Genomic DNA, 20439 nt, shown 5'->3' on the forward strand with positions numbered 1-20439 from the left:
TTTAAAATCATCACCATAAGACGCAAGACAAACAGCACGCAGAAAGTGGCTGGAATGGACTCTCACCTCTCTCGCAGGTACTATCCCAAAAGCCGGTCCCGGTACAGTCACAAATGAAGCGGTTCCAGCCCTCCTTACAGACCCCGTTGTTCTTGCAGGGGTTGCTGTCACACTGTTTCCCCGTCACCTTACTACACGAAGACTTGATGCCGGTCATGTTCTGCGACTGAGCTATCTGCCGGATGTCCTTGCTGCGGCCATCGATGAACAGATCCCGAACACAGCCCACATAGCCGTAGTTGAGCATAGCTGTCCAGAGCTCAGTCGGGAGCACCAAGCCCATTCGGCTGTCAGGCAGACCGCCCAGATAAAGGTCCCCCTCCAGGTCCAGGATCTCATTTTCCCCGCTGGCTGTGAAAGGGGTCCGACGGCTGTTTACTGAAATGATGCCTGAAGGGGGAAAAAGGCGATTACTGACAAATAAAATATCATTTAATCGACTTGTGTTAGAAAAATGCTGGGGTATCCACTCTGACATGTTTCTTGGTGGTGTTTTTCAAAGCAGGCCTCGTATTTTACAGTCTAAGTGATCTGCCATGTTCTACTGGCTGACAAATAAAAACACTGCTTGCTTCAGCTACAGTTCTTGAACCCAAGTAACATCTATTACCTTTAGTCTATAGTTCTTTCCAGAACCTTTCAAAGAGACTGACAGTCCTTTTTTTCATTCATCAAGGTGAGGACAGAGCTGAAAATGACAGATTTCTTTTGGTAATTTTGTACCTGAGCTTTAACAAAGTAGAGATGCACTCAGCAAAATTGTGAAAGATAGAAATAGCGCAGCACACCACCCCGTGCTAAAGATGTGGGCTGAGTAAGTGGAGGTGCAAACCTATGTTTGGCAGCCAAAATTGCACTGATCACAGACTTTAACAAGCTCTTCAGGGAAACTCTATTTGTGTCACCAAATAACAGAAAAGAAGGCTGAACGAAAAAAAATCAAAGAAAAAAACCCTCAAATCTGACAAAACTACTCGTCTCCTGGGAAAAGGTTACAGAGCAGGTCACTGTCTGCACCTGTGGACACTCAACGATCGCTCATATAGTACTGCCGAAAAACACTTTAGAAACTCCTCATTTCTTTTTATTTTGCAAGGACAAAAGGTGTAACGATTTATTGAAAGATGCACAAACATACGTGGAAAAACGGTGTTTAAGGCAGAAACTGTGTAAAAGCCTGAAAGTCAATATTTGGTATGACCAACTTTATTCTTCAACACAGTCTGAATGCTCTTAGCCAAGCTTTTATGTCACGTCTTTAAGTAGTCTTCAGGAACAGTTCTCCAGGCATTCAAAGCTCTTCTTTGGACATTTCAGCCTTTTGTTCTGTTCTCTGTCAGCACGATCCCACACTGCGTCAGTAATATGCAGGTCTGGGCACTGGGGAGGCCAATCCATGACTGATGGTGTTCCACTGTGTGTTTTTCTATCTACAGAAGCTATTGCCAGTCAGATGCATTCTAGATTGCACTTCAAGGTGGATCAAAATCTCATGATGTCATGGTACTGAGTCTGGGACCCAGTGTTTGTGTTTTTCTGGGTTTTGTATATTCTTCGATTTAGTGTTTTCCATGGTTTAGTCTCTTGTAGTTCTAGCTCCCTACGTTCTCCTGTATTTAGTGATTTCTTGTTCCCAGATTTGTTACTGTGCCTCCTCCTGTGTTCCACGTCTAGTTAAGTTTTCATGTCTGCTCTTCCACAGCTCCGGTGTCTAGTCTGCGTTTCTGTTTTTGTTTCCTGTTTCCAATTTTATTTGGATAGTTCCTTGTCTTGTGTATAGTGTGTTCAGTTTCTGTGTGTGTGATTAGCACTAGCTGTGTTTCCCTCCTGGTTTCCATCCCCCTGGTTTTAGTGTTTTTTTGCTTAGTTTCCCCAGTTTGGTTTGAAATCCGTGTTTTTGTGTTTCTGCCAAAATAAACGGTACACTTTCAATTTAAGATAAGATTCTGTTTCCATCGTCTGCCTTTGGGTTCACATCTATCTAATCAGCTGGAGGTCAGATGCATCAGGTCCTGTGTGAGGTTTTTGCTGGATTTTCCTTTTCTTGAGGATATGACTTTCAGATACGACTCATCAGCAGCAGATACCCTTTAAGGCCAGCCACTTCTTCCTCCACTTGTTATTTTGTAATAACAGTTATTTGAAATAACCTTGCCGGTGCAAAAATACCATTATATGCCTGTCAAACTGTGTAATCTTTCTTTCAACTAAAGAAATGAGGACAAATTATGTGTTTTTGTGGCAGGCTGCTAGTAACAAAGTGCCTAAAGATTTAACACTGGTTCTTTGCTGCGTTGTCCTAGCAATGGGTCCAGAGGAAATAGATCACATTTTACAGCTGCACTTTAATGCAACAGGTGAAATAACCCCTGCAGTCACGAGACACTCTTTTTGTGCTGTGGTAGACTGTGTTATATTGTTCATGTTATTTTCCTCACACTTCAGATCTTTTCAAGTTAACATTTGGTGTTAGACGTACAAATAACAAACTCAAAGTTAAGCAAAGAGAATCTGGTTTGTCTCCCAAATTATAGACTTTGTGTGTGTGTGTTTTTTTTTAACTCCATAAAAATCCCCCAGATTGCTCTGCGTGTCTATAAAACATCATGCATACATAATGTCATTACCCAAGGCCATATATTCATATTTTATGTCAAGATTTTTAATTATTTTAACACTTTTATGACCTTATTCGATGATTATGAACTTACAGGAAGAAATAAACAGGTTCATTAGCTCTTTTTCTACTACACTGCCTCTACCCGCAGCTCATTATCAGCTCTTTTTAATGCGAGGGACACAACAGATGAAAACATCACTTTCACTACAAAGCCTAAACTTGGCTTGTCTGAAAGTGGTGCACTGCGAGTTCTCACTTTATGTTATATTCACCTTGCCGTCCTTCAGAGAGAGATCCTGGATATAGCTCTTTGTGGACAGAAAATTTAATTCACTTGCAACTCCTATTAACATTTCACTCAAGCCACAAGTGTGATTATGGCTGTTCTTAACCATCCCTCAGTCTGGTATCCATATATCTGTCTCATTCCTCTTTTTTTCCCCCTGAAAATCCTACTTTTTACTCTGCTATCGCACTGGGGGCTGTGCCGGTGATTAATCAAAGCAGCGAGCTCTGACACATGGCTAAATTGGCTGCTCTAACCTGATATATAACATGGGCTGTAATGCCGTCTAACACAACCAAGTCCTCTGGAGGATCTCACCTAATGCAGAGATTGTGTTGGGTTCGGAGCTCAAGGCGAAAGAAGTTTCGAGCCCCTTTCTCTAATATAATCTTCTTCTAGTACTTTCTGTGTATTTGCCCATGTTATGAGGTCAGAGAACATCCAGATAGCGGTAGGTAAGGGGAAATGGACTCAGTAGCTATCTAGAGAGAGATACGACTTTTATCCTGGCAATAAATCAATGCTTGTATTAATATATTGAGATGGTTTCCATCATCTCGCTGTGGGGATGCAGGAAAAGCTGGAATACGTAGAATCACTGCAGCATTGCAACATTTGAGCTGGTATAATTCACTGTAAGTATGCACAAGTTGTATTTTTTGAAGCAAAGCAATTTCATTACATCAAAGCTAGTTTCACTAGTGTTACGAAGACTGTAGTCAACTGAGAGATAAATGGTTATGCAAATGAATTCATGTTTCCCTATTTGTAGTTGCTATTTTAGGTTTTTTAGTTTTTGTTTGTAATTGACTGAAGAGTTTGTCAGTTTTTGCAAAATGTGAGTGAACAGTCAAGCGAGCAGTTCTGCAGTTTTGGCCATGCTTTTGGATTTTGGTTGCATTTATGTTTCTGCACTGCTGTCAGATTCACTTTGTCCTGTTCATTTATATACACATATAATATATCCATGCTCTGTCACCTGCCGTTCTTCGTCTACTGTGCAGTCAAGCTTTCCAGTTGTGTTTCCAAGTATTTTTCCTTGTGTTATGTTCTTTCTCAGCATGTTCACTAAAGATTTGGATTTTATCCAGATTAACGTGACAAGAGTTTGTCCACGCCTTCGTGGGCTGAGTGGGTACCAATCAAGAAAGAAGCCTGTGCTCCAAAATCAACAGTTTTCAAGCTCGACTAAGCTTGAAGCTGGGTCTGTGCCATGAAACCAATGAATTTAAATGAACTCTACCAAATGTGCTAAGAAAAAAACAAATGAATATCCAGCCAGAATTATGCCAGAAACTTGTTCATGGCAAAAGTGTCTGGTGCTAAGTGACACAAATATCAGTGTGGATGTGTGTATGTATGCTTTTGACCCTGTGTGGAGTGGAGAAAATCCAAAATAAATTGAAAGAGTTGCTTTTCAAATTCATTAAAGATGTATGGCGTGCAGTCATTTCAGCCTGGAAAAAGCACCGTTCAAAGAAATCATTAAAATCCAAAACTCCAAATTCCATCCATGCCCATGGTGAGTGGATGTAAACTTGATGTCTTTGCATTAAAGATGCAATTTTGTCTTTAATTCTTTTGGCATTTTAAAAAGCTGACTACTGCTTAAAAATAGAAAAGTCCCAATAGCAATAGAACAAAACAAGATATGCTTCACTGTGTATTACATAAGTAAATATTGCACAGTTGCAATTCTCTTTTCTTCTGTATTTATTACTCTGTTTCTGACCATGTTTTAGTTGCCCTGTCAGCTCTCTGCCTATAAATTTATACTTTGTACCGTTCAGCCAAAGGCAACACGGTTTGAACTGAAGCAGAAGTTCAATTTTTTTGACTGAAGCCATTTTTTTCTTATGTATTTGTGTGTGTATCAGAGAAAACAGGACACCAGTGACATGGCAGGACCACTGTGCCTTCTCAAAGCACCGAGCTGATTTAACAGGGATGTTAAACATCTGTGAAAGTTCAGCAAGGATAACTTAAAAACACAAAAACAGACATTTCAACCTTTATCCGTCTTTTTTCTTTCATCCTTACCTGAGCGACCATCTCTCTGGATATCCACATGATGCCAGGAGCCGTCATTGACCTTAGCCTGCGTTGCTTTGACCTTGATAGTCCCGGAGCCCATGTCTAGCAGCAAGTAGAGCCCTCCATCGAGCAACTCCACTGCAAAGAAGTCCACCTTGTTGTTCTTCTGGCCCTTCGCGTCTCTCCTGTCCTGAGGCTTACCGTGGGTGAAGAGGATCAGCCCGTTGGGTTCAGAGGTGCGGAAGTCAAAGGAGATGGAGCCCACGCGCTTGGTGTTCCATTTTGGCAAGGCCAGGTAGGATTCCGGGGTCTCGAAGTTGATGGGGTCAAGGGTGGGAACATTTTCGCACTTGAAGACCACGTCACCCTGGAGCTTCATTTTGGGGTCGACAATGCGGGCGAGGCGGGAGAGCTCCAGGCGGATATCGTTGTTCTTGTACACCACCTGTGGAAGATATATGGGGGAAACGATCACCAAGAATCCTGTATGATTACTGTACTTTCTCGTCCTTTTTCAAAGCTTATTTCCAATGTTTCAGTATATGAAATGATTTGCCGGTGCAGCAACGGTAAATAACTTCTATGGAAATGAATTGCAGTTCATTTCAAAGTGCAATAGTATAGCATCATGTTGACATTATTATATACTGCAAATTAAAGGGCAGCTGGATCAATAAAACTAATATATATGTAAAGCTTTGATTGTCTCAGTCATTTTTCTATTCCCGCTTCAATTCATCTATGACAAAAAGGAGATGCACGACTATTTCTTTTGGGCTTGATTGAACACCTACTCACTGACTGAACTGTGAGACGTGATGGCTAAATTATTAGCGAGTCATTCCTTGTAATATTCAAAAAGACCAGCCTTGATAAACCGAGGGTGAAACCCCACAGGAGGATCTGTGACAGTGTGAGAATATATCCAATATCATATTTATTTACCAGCAATAAATTTACACCAACCCTCTAATCCATCAAAGTAGAAAGCAGCGCCACATTATAGTCAAATACAACAAAATACCACAGATATGGGCTGCAGAATATTGTCAATTGGAATCCATTGATGCAGAAAATTAATGTTTTTTTTTCCCTCTTTTTTTCTGAGGAGGAAGAGAGGCTTTTTCGGGTATATAGGGCAGTGTATGCGCAGGAAACAGCAACACTGTTAGAGCGAGCACAGCTGTCAGCCAACAGATTGTACTTCTGTGGGATTACTGATAATCCTGGAAGATTTGACAGTAAATCAACACAGGTGACCCAAGCGCTGAGGAGGACTGAGGAGGGGAGCGGGTGGGGTTGAGAGGGGTGTAATGTGTGTGTGTTTGTGTGTTAAGGGGGAGGCAACAAGCTCCAACAACAAGCTAGTGAGAACAAGGGCAGCAAACATGTCAAGACACAAGTAAAAAGGTCAAATAGGGTCCTGTGTGTGTGTGTGTGTGTGTGTGTGTGTGTGTGTGTGTGTGTGTGTGTGTGCAGATGTCAGTGCAGTTAATGACCACATGTAATCTCCTGAACATGAACACAACAAAATACGCTCACTGTCAAGCTTTGTTAATCCACTGGTTATGTACTATTACAGGTGATTTGACTTTCAAATACACAGTAAAAGAAACCCTCTGAATTAAAAATGAACATTTATAGAGAATAGCAAGAGAAAACAAAAGTACACTAACAAAGAAAACCAAAGCCAACTGGAACACAACGCAGCGATTTAATTGAGACGTTTACTGTAAAAATGAGAGTTCATGGGGTATAGGCCTGTGGCTTTAACTTTCAGTAAGAACACAAACTGGAAAAAGGTGCCTGAGATACATTTTGGGAATACTGGTAGCCGCCAGTGCTCAGTGTTGGGAAGGTTACTTTTAAAATGTATTCCATTACAGAATACAGAATACATGCCCCAAAATGTATTCTGTAACGTATTCCGTTACGTTACTCAATGACAGTAACGTATTCTGAATACTTTGGATTACTTAATATATTATCATGCTTTTTACAACAACGTGAATGTACTATTGCTGTGTGATTTATTACTATTACTGAAGGTCCGCGACTCCGAACTGTAGTAAAGGGACCTCTGACTAATACGGCGGGGTCCCTGTCGGCTCGTAGCCGAAAAATAGCTTTACTTTGTTGTGTGGGTCAACTTTTCTTGCGAGAGACAGAGAGAGGCGTTGAAAGGCTGCTCCAACGGAACTTATTGTTTTCGGAGGAAAACACGAACACGGTGTACAGTCGAGTCTTAATAGCTTACTTACAACTGGGCTCGTCAGGCACTCTTCTTGGCTGCAGTGGTTATTATTATATTTACATGCTTCCAGCTCCCGTTTTTCCTCGATGACAACTCGTACCTTTCCACTCCCCTTTTTCTCCCTCCTCGCGCTCACAGACCATAACGTGTATGGCAGTGCATTCTCCCTGCAGCACGGACTACACTGCCCATGATGCTACATTCTTTAGAGCACGAGAGAGAGAGCGTCACCCTGTAACCATGGCAACCGTAACGCTGCCGCCTGGAACAACAGAACGTAGCTGTCAAACAAAACCCAAACAGTCCTGACCCGCGACAATATGAAACAGGAAAGTACCGCAGTGTAATCCATTTATTTCAACAAAGTAACTGTATTCTGAATACCACCTTTTTAAACGGTAACTGTAACGGAATACAGTTACTCATATTTTGTATTCTAAATACGTAACGGCGGTACATGTATTCCGTTACTCCCCAACACTGGCAGTGCTACCCCTCAGCCTTTAGTAGATATACCTATGTTATCAATTTCAAACTCTGACTTATTGCATTCAAAATCTTGCACCGCCCGGCCGTCTAGTGTGACGACAACACCCCATCAGCCTTTTACAGGTGAGGGTTAATAAAAGGTTTCTTAGATTACTTAAAACTACTCAAAAACTACTTGATAACCAGGCCCACCCAGTCTTAAATTTTCAATCTAATCAAAAGCAAAGGTTGTGTATTTGTTTAAAAAAATTATTAAAAAAACCCCATTAACAACACAGGCTGGTGGCTATAAATTGCAAATGCTATCTAGTCATATGCAAAGTGTTAAGGCCACTGTGTAACCCACCTGCCACTTAGACACAAACGTCAATAGCTAATAGGTACTAACTGCTTCCTAACAGCAGTTTTGATTAGCTTTTATGTCAATAAATACACTTATATAAATATGTAACTGGCAAAGAAATAATTAATATGTAATAACTGCAAGTAGTTTCAAACTGAATTTCTATTACTGCGCCCACCTTTGCGGCGGAATGCTAAAAAATTGCAATGCAAGCAAAGATACAAGTAACATGTATGAAAAATACATAAAAATAAAATCCAAATGCTTATCTGTCAAACACACAGTCCCCAGTACTTCCGATATCAAATAAATAAAAGCAAAAGCTTATAAGTACGAAGTATTTTCTAGAAACTGTTTGGTGCTTCAGCCATGACTTAAACGAATGCTTTTGTGTACACTGGTTCACTGTCATGGCTTACTGGCACACTTAATGGAACTGGGCCATTGTTAATTAATCCCGTGCTCTTTTTTTTTCCTTTTACTGCAACATGTCAAAATCAGGTTTTTTGTCTCCCATCCTGCCAAAAACAAGAAAAAATACATTTCCTCTTTTAATTTGCTTCTGTATTTATTTCTGTTTGCATTAATGCACCCGTTTACTTAGCCATGCTTTTATTTCTTTGCCAATTTATTTCCTCAGAGTTATTTATGTCTTTGTGCCTTTCTGCTTCACTACACAAACGAGGGAGAGTGTAATTCGAAGTACGCCACAGGGTCAAGTCCTCACGTATTGGCGGAACAGAAGTGAGCACGAAGAATGCATGGCATTTTATTTATTCTGGATGTTGGCAGCTTTGGTCCTCCGTACTACACAGAAGAAGGTTTAGGCAATAAATCAAACAGTAAAAAGCAATAAAGTGTTTGCATATGCTAAATATGCTAATATGACCCATGGCTTGGGGGGTCGTTTCTGCCCCCCACTCAGTTCTGAGAGATCTGAGAGATTTTTTTGTTTGTGTTTTTTTGCTCTCTGGTAATTATCAATCAGCAGCAGCAACATTTGTTGCTGTGCTGTACTTACCCAAGTAAATGCAACGCACGTTCTGAGATGATGATAAGCGCCAGATGAAAAATGGGGGATGATTTTGAATTTCTTTTTTTTTTTTTAATACTGAAATGCTGCAGCTGCCCTGTAGCTCTAACATATTTGAGCTTTAACCATCATTACTGATCTCTCTGAAACACTGACGTTTTTACCATGTTTTCGTCTGAAGCCCGATACCTTGGATTCCAATTCCGGCATGCTTAAGACCACTCTTGGGCAAGAGAACAAACTGAATATTACATGAAAAGAGAAAGAAGAAGAAAGAGATGCTTTAATGCTACTCATTTGCAATGAAGAACTTTTTTCTTTAATAGTACAGGGATAGTGACTGTGCAGTTCTTAGATGTAAATTGCTCAAACTTGCCAAAGTTCCAAGGCACTATGTCTATATCTTTGAGAAATAACAAGTAGACATGGAAAGAGGAATTAAGCCCTGAGATTCCTTCAGGTTTCTATGCGAGGAACAACGGTTTGTCTTGTGCTCTGAAAACCTCAGTTTGTTTAACTCATGACTAACTTGCCCTCCGGCTTCATTTTCTTGACAGTGTGAAGTCTTTACAAACTCTCCGAGGCGCAGCGGTGTTGTTCGAGGGTGCGATAATCTTCCAATCAGCCATCCCTCATCTGTTTTGGAATTATGATTTCGTCCGTCCCGCTGCAGGCTGATCGATAATGTAATCGAAATTTTGTTATAACAGAAGAATGGACTACTGCGGCTATACACGCTTCATCTTTCCCTTTGTTATTGCTGTGCTTTGTTACGCTATCTTTTAGCCAACAGCCTTATGGGGCTCATTCATAATGCACGCACAGGGGGACTGTAACAGCTCCATAAAGTCCAGATCCTCCACGGATTGAGTATTGATTGGGACACAGTAAAGCTACAAGAAGAAGGGTACAGAGCAAGGGTAGGTTGGTGGAAGTGTAGGCTTTGTGCACACAAACAGGCATGTGTATGCGTGCATACACGCGCGCACACAAACACACATGCACACACACGCTCTCCTCCCTAATCTACTTCAGATGAGTGCTCATGTCCTTTCGGCCCCAAACACAGCTGCTGTCAGCTGCTGATTTACCCTAGTGTTAATGAAGGAGCAGGATAATTCCAGTGAAGTGCAGTGAAGACACACAACAACATTCACACACTTACAAAGGCAGCCTCGCAGTGGGACATGGCAATTTGTTCAAGTGTGCACACACAGACCCACAAAACCAGTACATTCTTTTGGATGTGAACAGATCCAAACGCACAAGCCGCCATGTACACAGACATGCACACAATCTGTTTGTCGAGATAGTCAAAGTGCAAAGCGGAAAGCAAACAGATGTTTTGTCACACGTGCATTTAACGTAGGCAGCGTGAAAATGTAGCATTGTGATTCTCAAAGTAACAAAGCATGACATTTCTGAGACACGTCTTTCAAGAAATAATGAATTGGTAACTCTGTGGGAGAGATATTTCATGATTTGGGCGAACCCTTAATGTGGCAAAACTGAGGCACAGCGCTTCAGTTTGTTGACATGGTGCATTATTCATTGCAGCATCCACAGGGAGGCGTTCCTGTTTGGGCTGTCACATGATCTTGGTCATGGAGTCATTACTGACCCTCCTGTTTAAAATACTGTCCTCTGGCTGCATGCAGGGATGACATGACAGCCATACAAATGATGGTAACACATATCACATATTATCATAAATAACTGTGCAGTTGTCCTGTTTTTTGCAGTGCATACCGTTCTGCACCAAGCACTCGTATTTATTGTAATTTTAGTTCAACTAATTCACCAAATTTGACTGACAGTAATACTGCAATTATTCCTCATTTTAAAATGTTGGTATTTCATTATTGTTATCGTTTTTTGACCAAGATAACTGTGAAGTGAAGATATGACATTGTGAAAGCCCTGTCTCTATGGCTACCCCCCCTCAGCACTATTGACGGTTACACCTGTGGGGATGGTTAGTCTCTCACTTCCTTCTGTTGCAGCATCAAGTCAAATAAACAGTCAAAAGTGGCACCATAGCAAAAGCAGTACAAGTTGAGTGGTTTAACTGCATATACTGTACATCACACAGGAGTGTTTTTCAGCCTTAAACATGGTGGGACATCACTTTTAACAGAAGTCTATTTGCTTTAATGTTATGAGGACATCTACAAGAATTTTATGAAGAACCGAATGCCTGACGACCTACACTTAGTGCTGTGCTCGAACACATCCTGTGTACACACTGTGCTCATCAGAGGTGCTTTAGAGATGCTTACTGTTAAATCAGTCGTATCCCTCCTGTTTCAGGGCAACACCCAAACCACCCACCTATGCCATGCAATCCTTACTGTACTGCAGCATGCTATCACTATTACAGTCTAAGCACATTTCACTACAACACCTCGTGTGCAGCATAGAGGACTCTCACTGACTCTGACCACAGATTTTAACCAATGTGTTTTTTAGTTTTTTTTAAAGCTTACTGACCTAAATCCACTCGGCTGTGTCATCTGTCAAATACTGAACCTGAAACATTTTATCTATGATCACACTTTTGCTCTTCAGCTGATTAAAGTGTTGCAGCACTGTACACTTTGGGCTTGTGTCACACAGGCTAATCTCCGGGTGCTGGAGATTCTGGTATTTTTGTTAACATTTTTTTAACAGTTTTCTATATCAATTGCGTCACAGTTAACATGCACATTGTTGTTATCCCTGTCAGTCAATGATCTTTAACAAGTGTTAACATCAATATTTTTCAATACTTCTCCATCATTACTCATCAAAGAATATTAGGGTACACTGAAAAAAATTTAATTGGGTGGTTGTTACATTTACAAAAGTCTAACTTGTAGTTTGAACAAAATAGTTTCACGTTTCTATGGTGAACATAATTAAATCATGTAGGATCTGCATGAAATTCAACAACTTAATTTGTTCTTGTTGAGGTGACATGATGCAATCTAGTGAGACTAGTTAGTTGCCTGGACTCACAAAATTCACAACATCACACAAGATTTCCAACCACAGGAAAATCACCAGGGTTATAAGAGGCAAACAACTATACACACGCCATCTGTATGCTACTGCTATTTATTGTGGTTTAACCTGTCGAGGACAAAAAGGAAAAGCCCTGTAATCATAGCTTTGCTACTTTTGTTAAGCCTGGATCGACATCTCGGTGGCATGGTGGTGGTTACCTCACAACAAGAAGGTCTGGCTGTTTGCAGTGGCTTCTCTCTGGGTACTCTGGTTTCCTCCCACAGTTAAAAGTCATGCAAGTATTAGGGTTAGGTTAATTGGTAAATCTAAATTACCCATAAGTCTGAATGTGAGTGCAGATGGTTGTTAGTCTCTATGTGACAGAGACCACCACCATTTATAGGTCATTAGAAATGGTGGTGGGTTGCACCTTACAAAGTCTGCACAGGATCATCATGTGTGAAATACTTCAGCAAATTCTGAAGCATGGAGTCGTGAACTCGATTTCTGTATTGTATTCATACATAACAAGTACAGAATTTCACCCGTGTTACCCAATGGCTCCAAATAACTCAAAAAAACGACATCTGTTTTTAGCTGCACTCCTTCAAAAGAGTTACAAAACAGATCTAATTTTATCGACTCTAAAAACATCATTCCTCTCAAATGCTCGCCGTTATCATAGCCACAACTGTGCTCTCCCCGAGCAAGTGGTTGTAGAATTTAAAAATATCTTTCAGCAATTTTATTTTTATCACATTATATAAGATTTACAGGTAGCCTGTGTTTTCGGCCCCATAAGGTGTTTTGTACAAAAGGTGTCACCTGGAGCCAAATCCTCTAAACAGAAACTGTTTACTAGTGGCACAGCTTAGCCCTGTGGGGGCGGGTGATGGGAAAGGTGAAGGTATTCCATTAAAGTCTTCTGTTTGCACCCATCCATCATTGTTCCCCTCGAAGGAGATATTTAAAAAAAGTCAAATTATTAAAAGGACAGGGTGACATTTGCATTTGTAATAGAGGGAAAGAAGCACTGCCTGAACATACAGCAGTGAATAACACAAAACTGATGACGACATCGTTTCTCTCAAATGTCAAATAGTGGTCTCTTGCCCCTTCTCTTTTTCTCACTTACTCATCATACTCTCCATGTCCATCCATCCTGATTTTCTCTCCTCTCCACCTGCACTTCACTTCTGTTCTCCTACACTCTGTCACCCACCTCCTCTCTTTTTTTTAACACTCCCACTTTCTAGCCTGACATACTTGCTTCCCTGATTGTTACTCAACATCCTCTTTCTCTGCTTCCACCTCTTGGATGCTGCTCCTCCTCTCCTGACAGGGTTGACACTGTATTCCCCAGCCGCCCCCATAGTCTGCCACTACGCAGTGCCGCCCTGTGCTTGAAGGGGCCTGAAGTGAGAGTTCAAAGGGGCTGCAGAAGGCACAGACTGCACGGCACTACCAAACATCAGGCTGACCAGAGTGTGCCCGCTGGCCAGTCGGTCACGTGATACACCGCAGCCCACATGGCGGAACACGAGTGTGGGTGGGACATGTGTGCTTGCATCTATGTAGCCTACGGGCGCAGATGAGTGCAGCGAAGACTGAACAGGACAGGGGTTGTGATGGCAGCACGCAGGCATCTCTTTTGTTATCAGACAAGAAAAGGAAGCATTTGCTCGCTGTGGCGACACATGTCTCCACCAGCGTATTCATCAGCTTAAAAAGGTGTTCTTTGAAAAAAATTCTAAAAAGTCTCAGAATGAACAGAGACCAACATTCCTGCTTCACCAGCATTTCAAAGTGCTCGAGCCAGACATTACACACGCAGACAGAAACACTGACGCATCTTGATCTGAGCAGCGGGCCAAACTCAACTGAATCATTCCCTCATTATGTGGGGATATTGAATCCACAGGAAGAGGCGGCGGGGGCAGGAAGGAATAAATACGGACAACAAGAGAGAGGCTGAGAGACAAAGGGATGATACACAGGGAGCACACGCAGGGGAAATGCACACATGCGTACAATGTGGGACTAATGGAACAATCAAAGAAATACCTTTAATGAATAAGAGTATGAAAGGGAGATCAGGGTGCCACTTGTGAGCAATTTGCACGGTGCTGAGTAGCAGCTTATCGTGCCCACTTAATGGAGCTATGTATGATGAACACTTGAGCATCACACGACACTACCACTAACCAAACACACCGTGAATCACTTCGTGATTCTGTGCACCTAACACTCAAGTGCCAGCTAATGCTGAGTCACGCTTGTTGAGATAATAATGGAAACAAACATTTTATACAACCGTCTCCGCGTCGTGGCTCAGGAAACATGCAAGCTATTTATCGGCTCAAATTTGCTTCTTTGAAAGCTCGGTGGCGTTTTTCAGAGACAGTGTTTGGGGTGTTTCCAATTAGAAACTAGCCGATGACCGCTGATGAAGATTTAACAGCTAAAAAGATAAGTGGTGGAAGGACAGAGAATAATAGATTTGCATTGTCCGTGTTAAGATTTTAAATGGATCCTTGTCTCTTTATGTACCAAGAAGGACCTCCTAGCAAACGTGTAGGTTTTATTTATTTATTTTTTCTAAAAAGGGCAAAAATATTTCCGAAATCCAATCTTGCTATGGAGTACAATATTTTATTATATTGTATTGTTCTTACTGTTATTGTACTATTGTAAGGTGATCTTGAGGGTCTCAAAAGTGCCTATAAAAAAGTTATTATTATTATTATTATTATTATTATTATTATTATTATTATTATTATTATTATTATTATTATTATTATTATTATTATGTAGAGGCCAAACCCCCCAAACAGAGTGATCCAGCTTCAAGTAGTAAGTATTGCTCGTTGTCATTAATCACTTTATTTAAAATGGGCGGGGGAACTCTTTCACGCTTTAGCACTATTATACTACACAGTTCATTCATATACTTTTCTATTTTTTTTAATGTATAAATAATTTTAAGCAGGGTGGACAATTTTGGGAAATAAATAAATGACTGACTGAGGTTTGAGATACGACAAGTTATCATAACACACATGGCTAACGAGCGCCGGTTTAGCTCAAGCAAGATGAGCAGGCGCCCTGACAGTGGGCGGTGCGGGTTCAACTCCCACCCGTGGCCCTTCAGTTTTAGGGGGCAGGGATAGCTCAGTAGGTGGAGTGTCTGCCCCATGAGCGAACGGCTACCCTGAAGTACCCTTGAGCAAGGTACCGCTTTTACACTACTCCCCGGTAGCCGCCCACTGAGTGAATGGGTTAAATGCAGAGGACTAAGTATTTTTCTACAGGATTAATAAAGTATACATTATTAATAAAGTATTGTGGGCTTGTCATTTTTGCCTACATCTGAAGAAGGGTAAGCACGCTTAGGTAGCACGGCTCCAGCACTTGCTGTATTACTTGTTTGAAAACCTTTGCTGACTTGGTGTGACCTCAGTGGCAAAGATGTAGAGACCAGTCATTGCGTTCCTGACAGCTACTTGCTGCTAGTAATGTGCATTCCCCAACCGTTTGGCAAGTGGTTGCAGGAGGTCACAAAGAGGGTGCTGCACCAAAAATATCCTGGTGATTGCTTTGGTCACTGGCAGATCGCCATCTTACAATACTGTAAGACTTTGATCAGTGGTTGTTGATCAATGGTCATGACAATTTGCATAATCATGATGAAGGAACTGACCTCCCAGCCTATTGTTCCTTCAGTGGGTTGGTTTCAGTCATTATGCAGATGTACTGTTTATAAGGTTGGGGAAACCTGCAGTCACCTGGATGAGTGACGAAACGTTTCTCCCACTGAAAATGTCCAGATGAACAGAATCAACTTTTGGACAATGGCAGATTAGTTTGCAGCAGTAAGTCACAACGTTTTACTCTGAAGGTGAACGTTCTCTGTTTCTGAAGCAATCATAAGGTTTTTGTCACTGAACACTGAATAGCTCTTTTCGTGCTTTGTACAGTGCTGTCACCTTATTTCACTTACAAACTGCCAGCAGCCACTCAGAATGCACATGTGTACCTACTGAATACCTTGTGTACTGGCTCTCAAGGTAATGCACCAATGGTAATGAAATATACCCAGAAATCTACAATCAGATTAAGCAAAAACACAAAACCAAACTCAGCTGCAATCCTGGAGCTCAGCTGATCTTGGTGACAGCCACATCAGCTCCCACATCCATTCTGCAAATCTCACGAATCTTATAAAGAGCAACATTTAAGCTGCTTTAGCAATTTGCACAACTGCAAGCCACTTTGCAGCTCACATCCACACCAGCTCCTCTTTAATTCTCCTCCTGACTTAATCAGTGTCATAGCTCTTGCCAAATACTCGTCTTCTTCTTTCGTCCTGACTGAAATCCAAACAATTATGCCAAACTTGCAGAGCACAGGAGACACGTTTGTGTTCACAAATCAATATTCAATTAATGAGTCAAACACTGAACTGCAAGCTTTGGAAAAAACACAGTGGGTCCAGGTATATTCCCTGATATCCATCACACAGGTCAGATATTACTGTTATCCACTTTGTGTTGCTTTGATACAAAAAATTCGAACTGTATTTAGACTACCGGTAGCGCTGTAGAGAGACTTGCTTTGCAGCAAACTGGCCAAACTGCTCATTTATATTTCATGCTTTGTAAAGTACTGTCAAGAACTAAACATCAACAGATTTTCACAGGCTGCAAAAAAGACAATATACATACTGATGCTCATTTTTCATGGAAACACGACGCAGCTAGGAAGAGAATTTTTATAACAGGATGTGTGCTTTGGTTATTTGGATCATTCCTTCTTGCTTCATGCCAGGTAGCCCATTAATGCATTAATTAATCTATAAAAATAAAGTAGAATAAGTCCTCTTCTCTCTACTGTGTATCGTTTTGGCACATTGGTGCTAAAACAAACACTGGCAATCAATCAAAAGCTTGAAAACTATTTAATCACACAGCATGTTCCATAAACATGTATCTGTGTGTGTGAGAGTCACACACAAAGGGTCATGGCACTTTGAGGGCTGATGAGGGATGCATTAGCCAGGGTGGTAATGACTAAAGGAACAGCAATCTGAGCCACTCAGTCGAAACATACAACAGTCCAGACAAGGTGACCTTCCCCTTATCCGTCACCCAAACCTGCGCGTGTGTGTCAAGTTGGACAGTGGCCCAGTGAGTTTGCCAGCACATCATACACTTTACTAGCCCTTGTCAAAATTGAGAAGATTGTAATGGAAGAGAAAAACAGCCTGGATGAGAGGATAGAGTGAGTCCTGTGAGAAATGAGGTTGTATAATATTTCCATAAACTGGATAAAACTGATGGAGATAGCCACGGGGAGGTCCCCTTTGGTTAGTGAGACCTCACTTTCTAGTCTAAAGCTGTATATTTTGGTTCTCGCCATCTTGGTGCTTTGAAATAGGATATGACAAGGGACTGATGTATCTGATTGGGTAACTGAGGCACACTGCACTCTCACATAATAACTTGTCAATCATAGAACTAAAGCATGCTCTGCTTTATAATCCTTTTGGACACTAATGAGAACATCATTTACAAAATGGACATGATGATGTGTTCAATAACGCTTAAAATTCGTAATTGAGATCATAAACTCACCGAAAAAATTCATTAGGTTCACAGGTCAAATGAGCTGTAGGCCAAATGACTCATAGTCTTCTATACGACTGTATTTTTTTGGGCAACCGAAGGAGTCGCTCCCTGCTGGCCTTTATAAACCTCAATTTAAGTCACTATTCCATTGGCATCTCTTTTTGGACCAAGAAACAACAACCTGACACTTGGATATATCGGAACCATGAAAAATAACCAGATTTCCTAAAACAGTTTTATGTGTCATTGTTTATCCATGTAGAGTTAGCTGGTTGTTGTGTTTGTGTCCGCTGTGTGTGGCTTCCAAACACACGTTGCCAGCAGGGATGTTACAGAGTGCCCCCTGGTGGAAAAACAGGGAAATGTCAACATTCTTAACATGTTTGAAGGGTGTTTCTCCTGTCCTCTTTATTGTTTTAATTTTCATGCATCTGCCATTAGAAACAGTAATACCAATAGATACAATAATAAAATACTAGCTAATAGTTACCTCTTATTGAAATACTGCATGTTATGGCAAACCACAGATAACAAGCCAAAATACTAACACACCAGGAAATGGCTAATATTGGCCTATAAATCAGCCCTATCGACATTTTGGACATGTTAGATTCAGCACAGTCGTTATGGCAGATGTTTTTCCTAATGCAACCCTCGCGTTCATCTAGGGAAGGGACCGACACTGGGAATGTGTCTCTTTCATGTCTAAGATGAAGAGTGTGTTAACCACTACACCGTGGAGCCACAATTAGCGCTTTATGTACAGTGGGGGAAATAATTATTTGACTCCCTGCTAGAATTTGTAAGCTTTCTCACTTTCACACATTCACAAATAAGTGAACATTCACTAATTTTTATGGCAGCTTTATTTTAATGGAGAGAAACATCTATTGAGTATTTGATCCCCTATATCACAGCCAGAATTCGGCCTCCATATTGGCGCCCTCTGTCTCTCTCCATTAAAATGAAACTAGCATAAAAACGAGAGACTGTTCATTTATTTGTAAGTGAGCAAACTTGTAAATTCAGCAGGGGATTAAATAATTATATCCCCCACTGAACGACTGCCTGCATCTTTTCAGAGCCACTGTTGTTATTCACGTTTTCAGCACTGGTGCTATAACTATGGCAACAGTTTTCAGGTAGGATTCCCATCATGAGGAGTTGGTTTTCTGTCATTTCAACAGTTTAAAGCAGCAGCTTTAATGTTATCATATGAAAACAGAAAAAGATATTTTAAGTGTAGAAAAGTACAGCCTTCAAACAGAATAGTGTAACCGCCCAGTAAGAGCTCAGAAATACCTTTAAAAAAGCAATAAAATATAATTTATAATAAGAAGTATCATTATATAAAGACAAACTGAATCACAAGTAAAACGCGAAGGTTATTCCTGACGGTGCTGCTGAAGTGCAGGAATCAATGCAGACTTTTTTACAGCCATGAAGAGCCACCAGCCCGCACTTTATTATTATTATTACTGGCTGCAGGATAAGTAATGGTGAGCAGAATAAAAATAATGAGTACTTTATATGTCTTCTGGTTCTAACAAACTCAAAGAGCCAGCAAATACATTCTAAATGTCCCAAAACAACAATGCGTTTTTGTATTTCATCTTAAGCAAATATTTCTTTCAGATTGCCGCCTATTGGGAGGCGTTTTAGCAGCGCACTCAAGCTGATGCTGCAAATTACATGTGACAGAAGCAATTTTGGAATATTTTCTCACATACAAACTGCAGTAAGTGTTATGAATTAGATTAAGGGGGCGAATATTGAAAGTCTGATACTCCCTCTGCCAACTCAGCAGCTTTAATTGATAATGTAATTTTCTTTTTTCTTCTTCTCTTTCCTTTCAGGGCCAGTATAATGATTATTATTTTGTACACTTTGAAAACAACTGTGCAGATTGAGAGAGCGTGACCGTGAAGTACCAGCATGGTACGCTAATTGATAATGCACCTATTTTCCCATTCGAGCCCCTCCTACCTCTTTCAGACAGCCCATGAAATTGTTGCTAACTGGAGATCCAGGCAGGTCTGCAGTGCTGGGGCTCCCACCCACATAGAAAAAATCATCGGATCCCAGCATGGTGTAGTCTTCCTGGGTGTAGCCAGTGGTGGTGAGGATCCCGTCGACGGAGATTGTGACCTGTTGAGGGGCAACACATAGCCAAAGCCAAGCTATTACACTCTGGGATTCTATGCTGTGGATACAACACACCTCCTTCCTTGGTCTGCATTCAAAACGAGCTATAAGACTCCTGACGATAGGTTGGTTTTTCATTGAACCTTTGGATAAGACAGCGTTTTTTGATTTTGTTAATGGAATTTTTGCCATAGGATTCACAGGACAGGTAAAGAAAATATGGCAGAGGCATATTTTCTTTATCTTTGATGGGAGTAAGAGAATGGATTCTAGGTTTGGTTCTGAAACTTCAGGTTGGGGAGGGTTAGTACAATGTTCAAACCAAGGACAAATTGATTCCACTTGTCTTAGGTTTCGGGATTTATCTGTAACTGCAGACACAGACATTTACAGTACACTATGTGACTGCACTTAAACACACAGACGTGCACACGCACGTCCTCACTTGTTCCACACGTTCTCTCTCACACCAACCATCTTCACATTCTCGCCTCTCTTGCAGACGACTACATGTATATACCCACGCACATGCAAAACAAAGGGAAGGCTTTTCACACCACGTC

At 41.1% G+C, this 20439-nt stretch overlaps 1 protein-coding gene across 15 annotated transcripts in view; it reads right to left on the bottom strand.

Moving 5' to 3' along the window:
* LOC102308027 (neurexin-3b) overlaps nt 1–20439 on the bottom strand; it is a 317322-nt gene that overhangs the window by 214426 nt on the left and 82457 nt on the right. For all 15 annotated transcript variants that reach the window (XR_006054139.1, XR_006054138.1, XR_006054137.1 and 12 more), the window contains 3 exons: nt 19718–19879; nt 5007–5445; nt 67–450 (listed from right to left, as the gene is read on the bottom strand). Coding sequence is in view for 12 of the 15 variants with exons in the window: in XM_042218692.1 (XP_042074626.1) it covers nt 67–450; nt 5007–5445; nt 19718–19879 (985 nt within the window). In the remaining 3 variants the exon portion in view is untranslated. The remainder of the gene's footprint in view (nt 1–66; nt 451–5006; nt 5446–19717; nt 19880–20439) is intronic.

The sequence above is a fragment of the Haplochromis burtoni genome, unplaced genomic scaffold (assembly GCF_018398535.1).
Source record: "Haplochromis burtoni strain Fernald_Lab_line unplaced genomic scaffold, NCSU_Asbu1 Contig_22, whole genome shotgun sequence".
NCBI lineage: Eukaryota > Metazoa > Chordata > Actinopteri > Cichliformes > Cichlidae > Haplochromis > Haplochromis burtoni.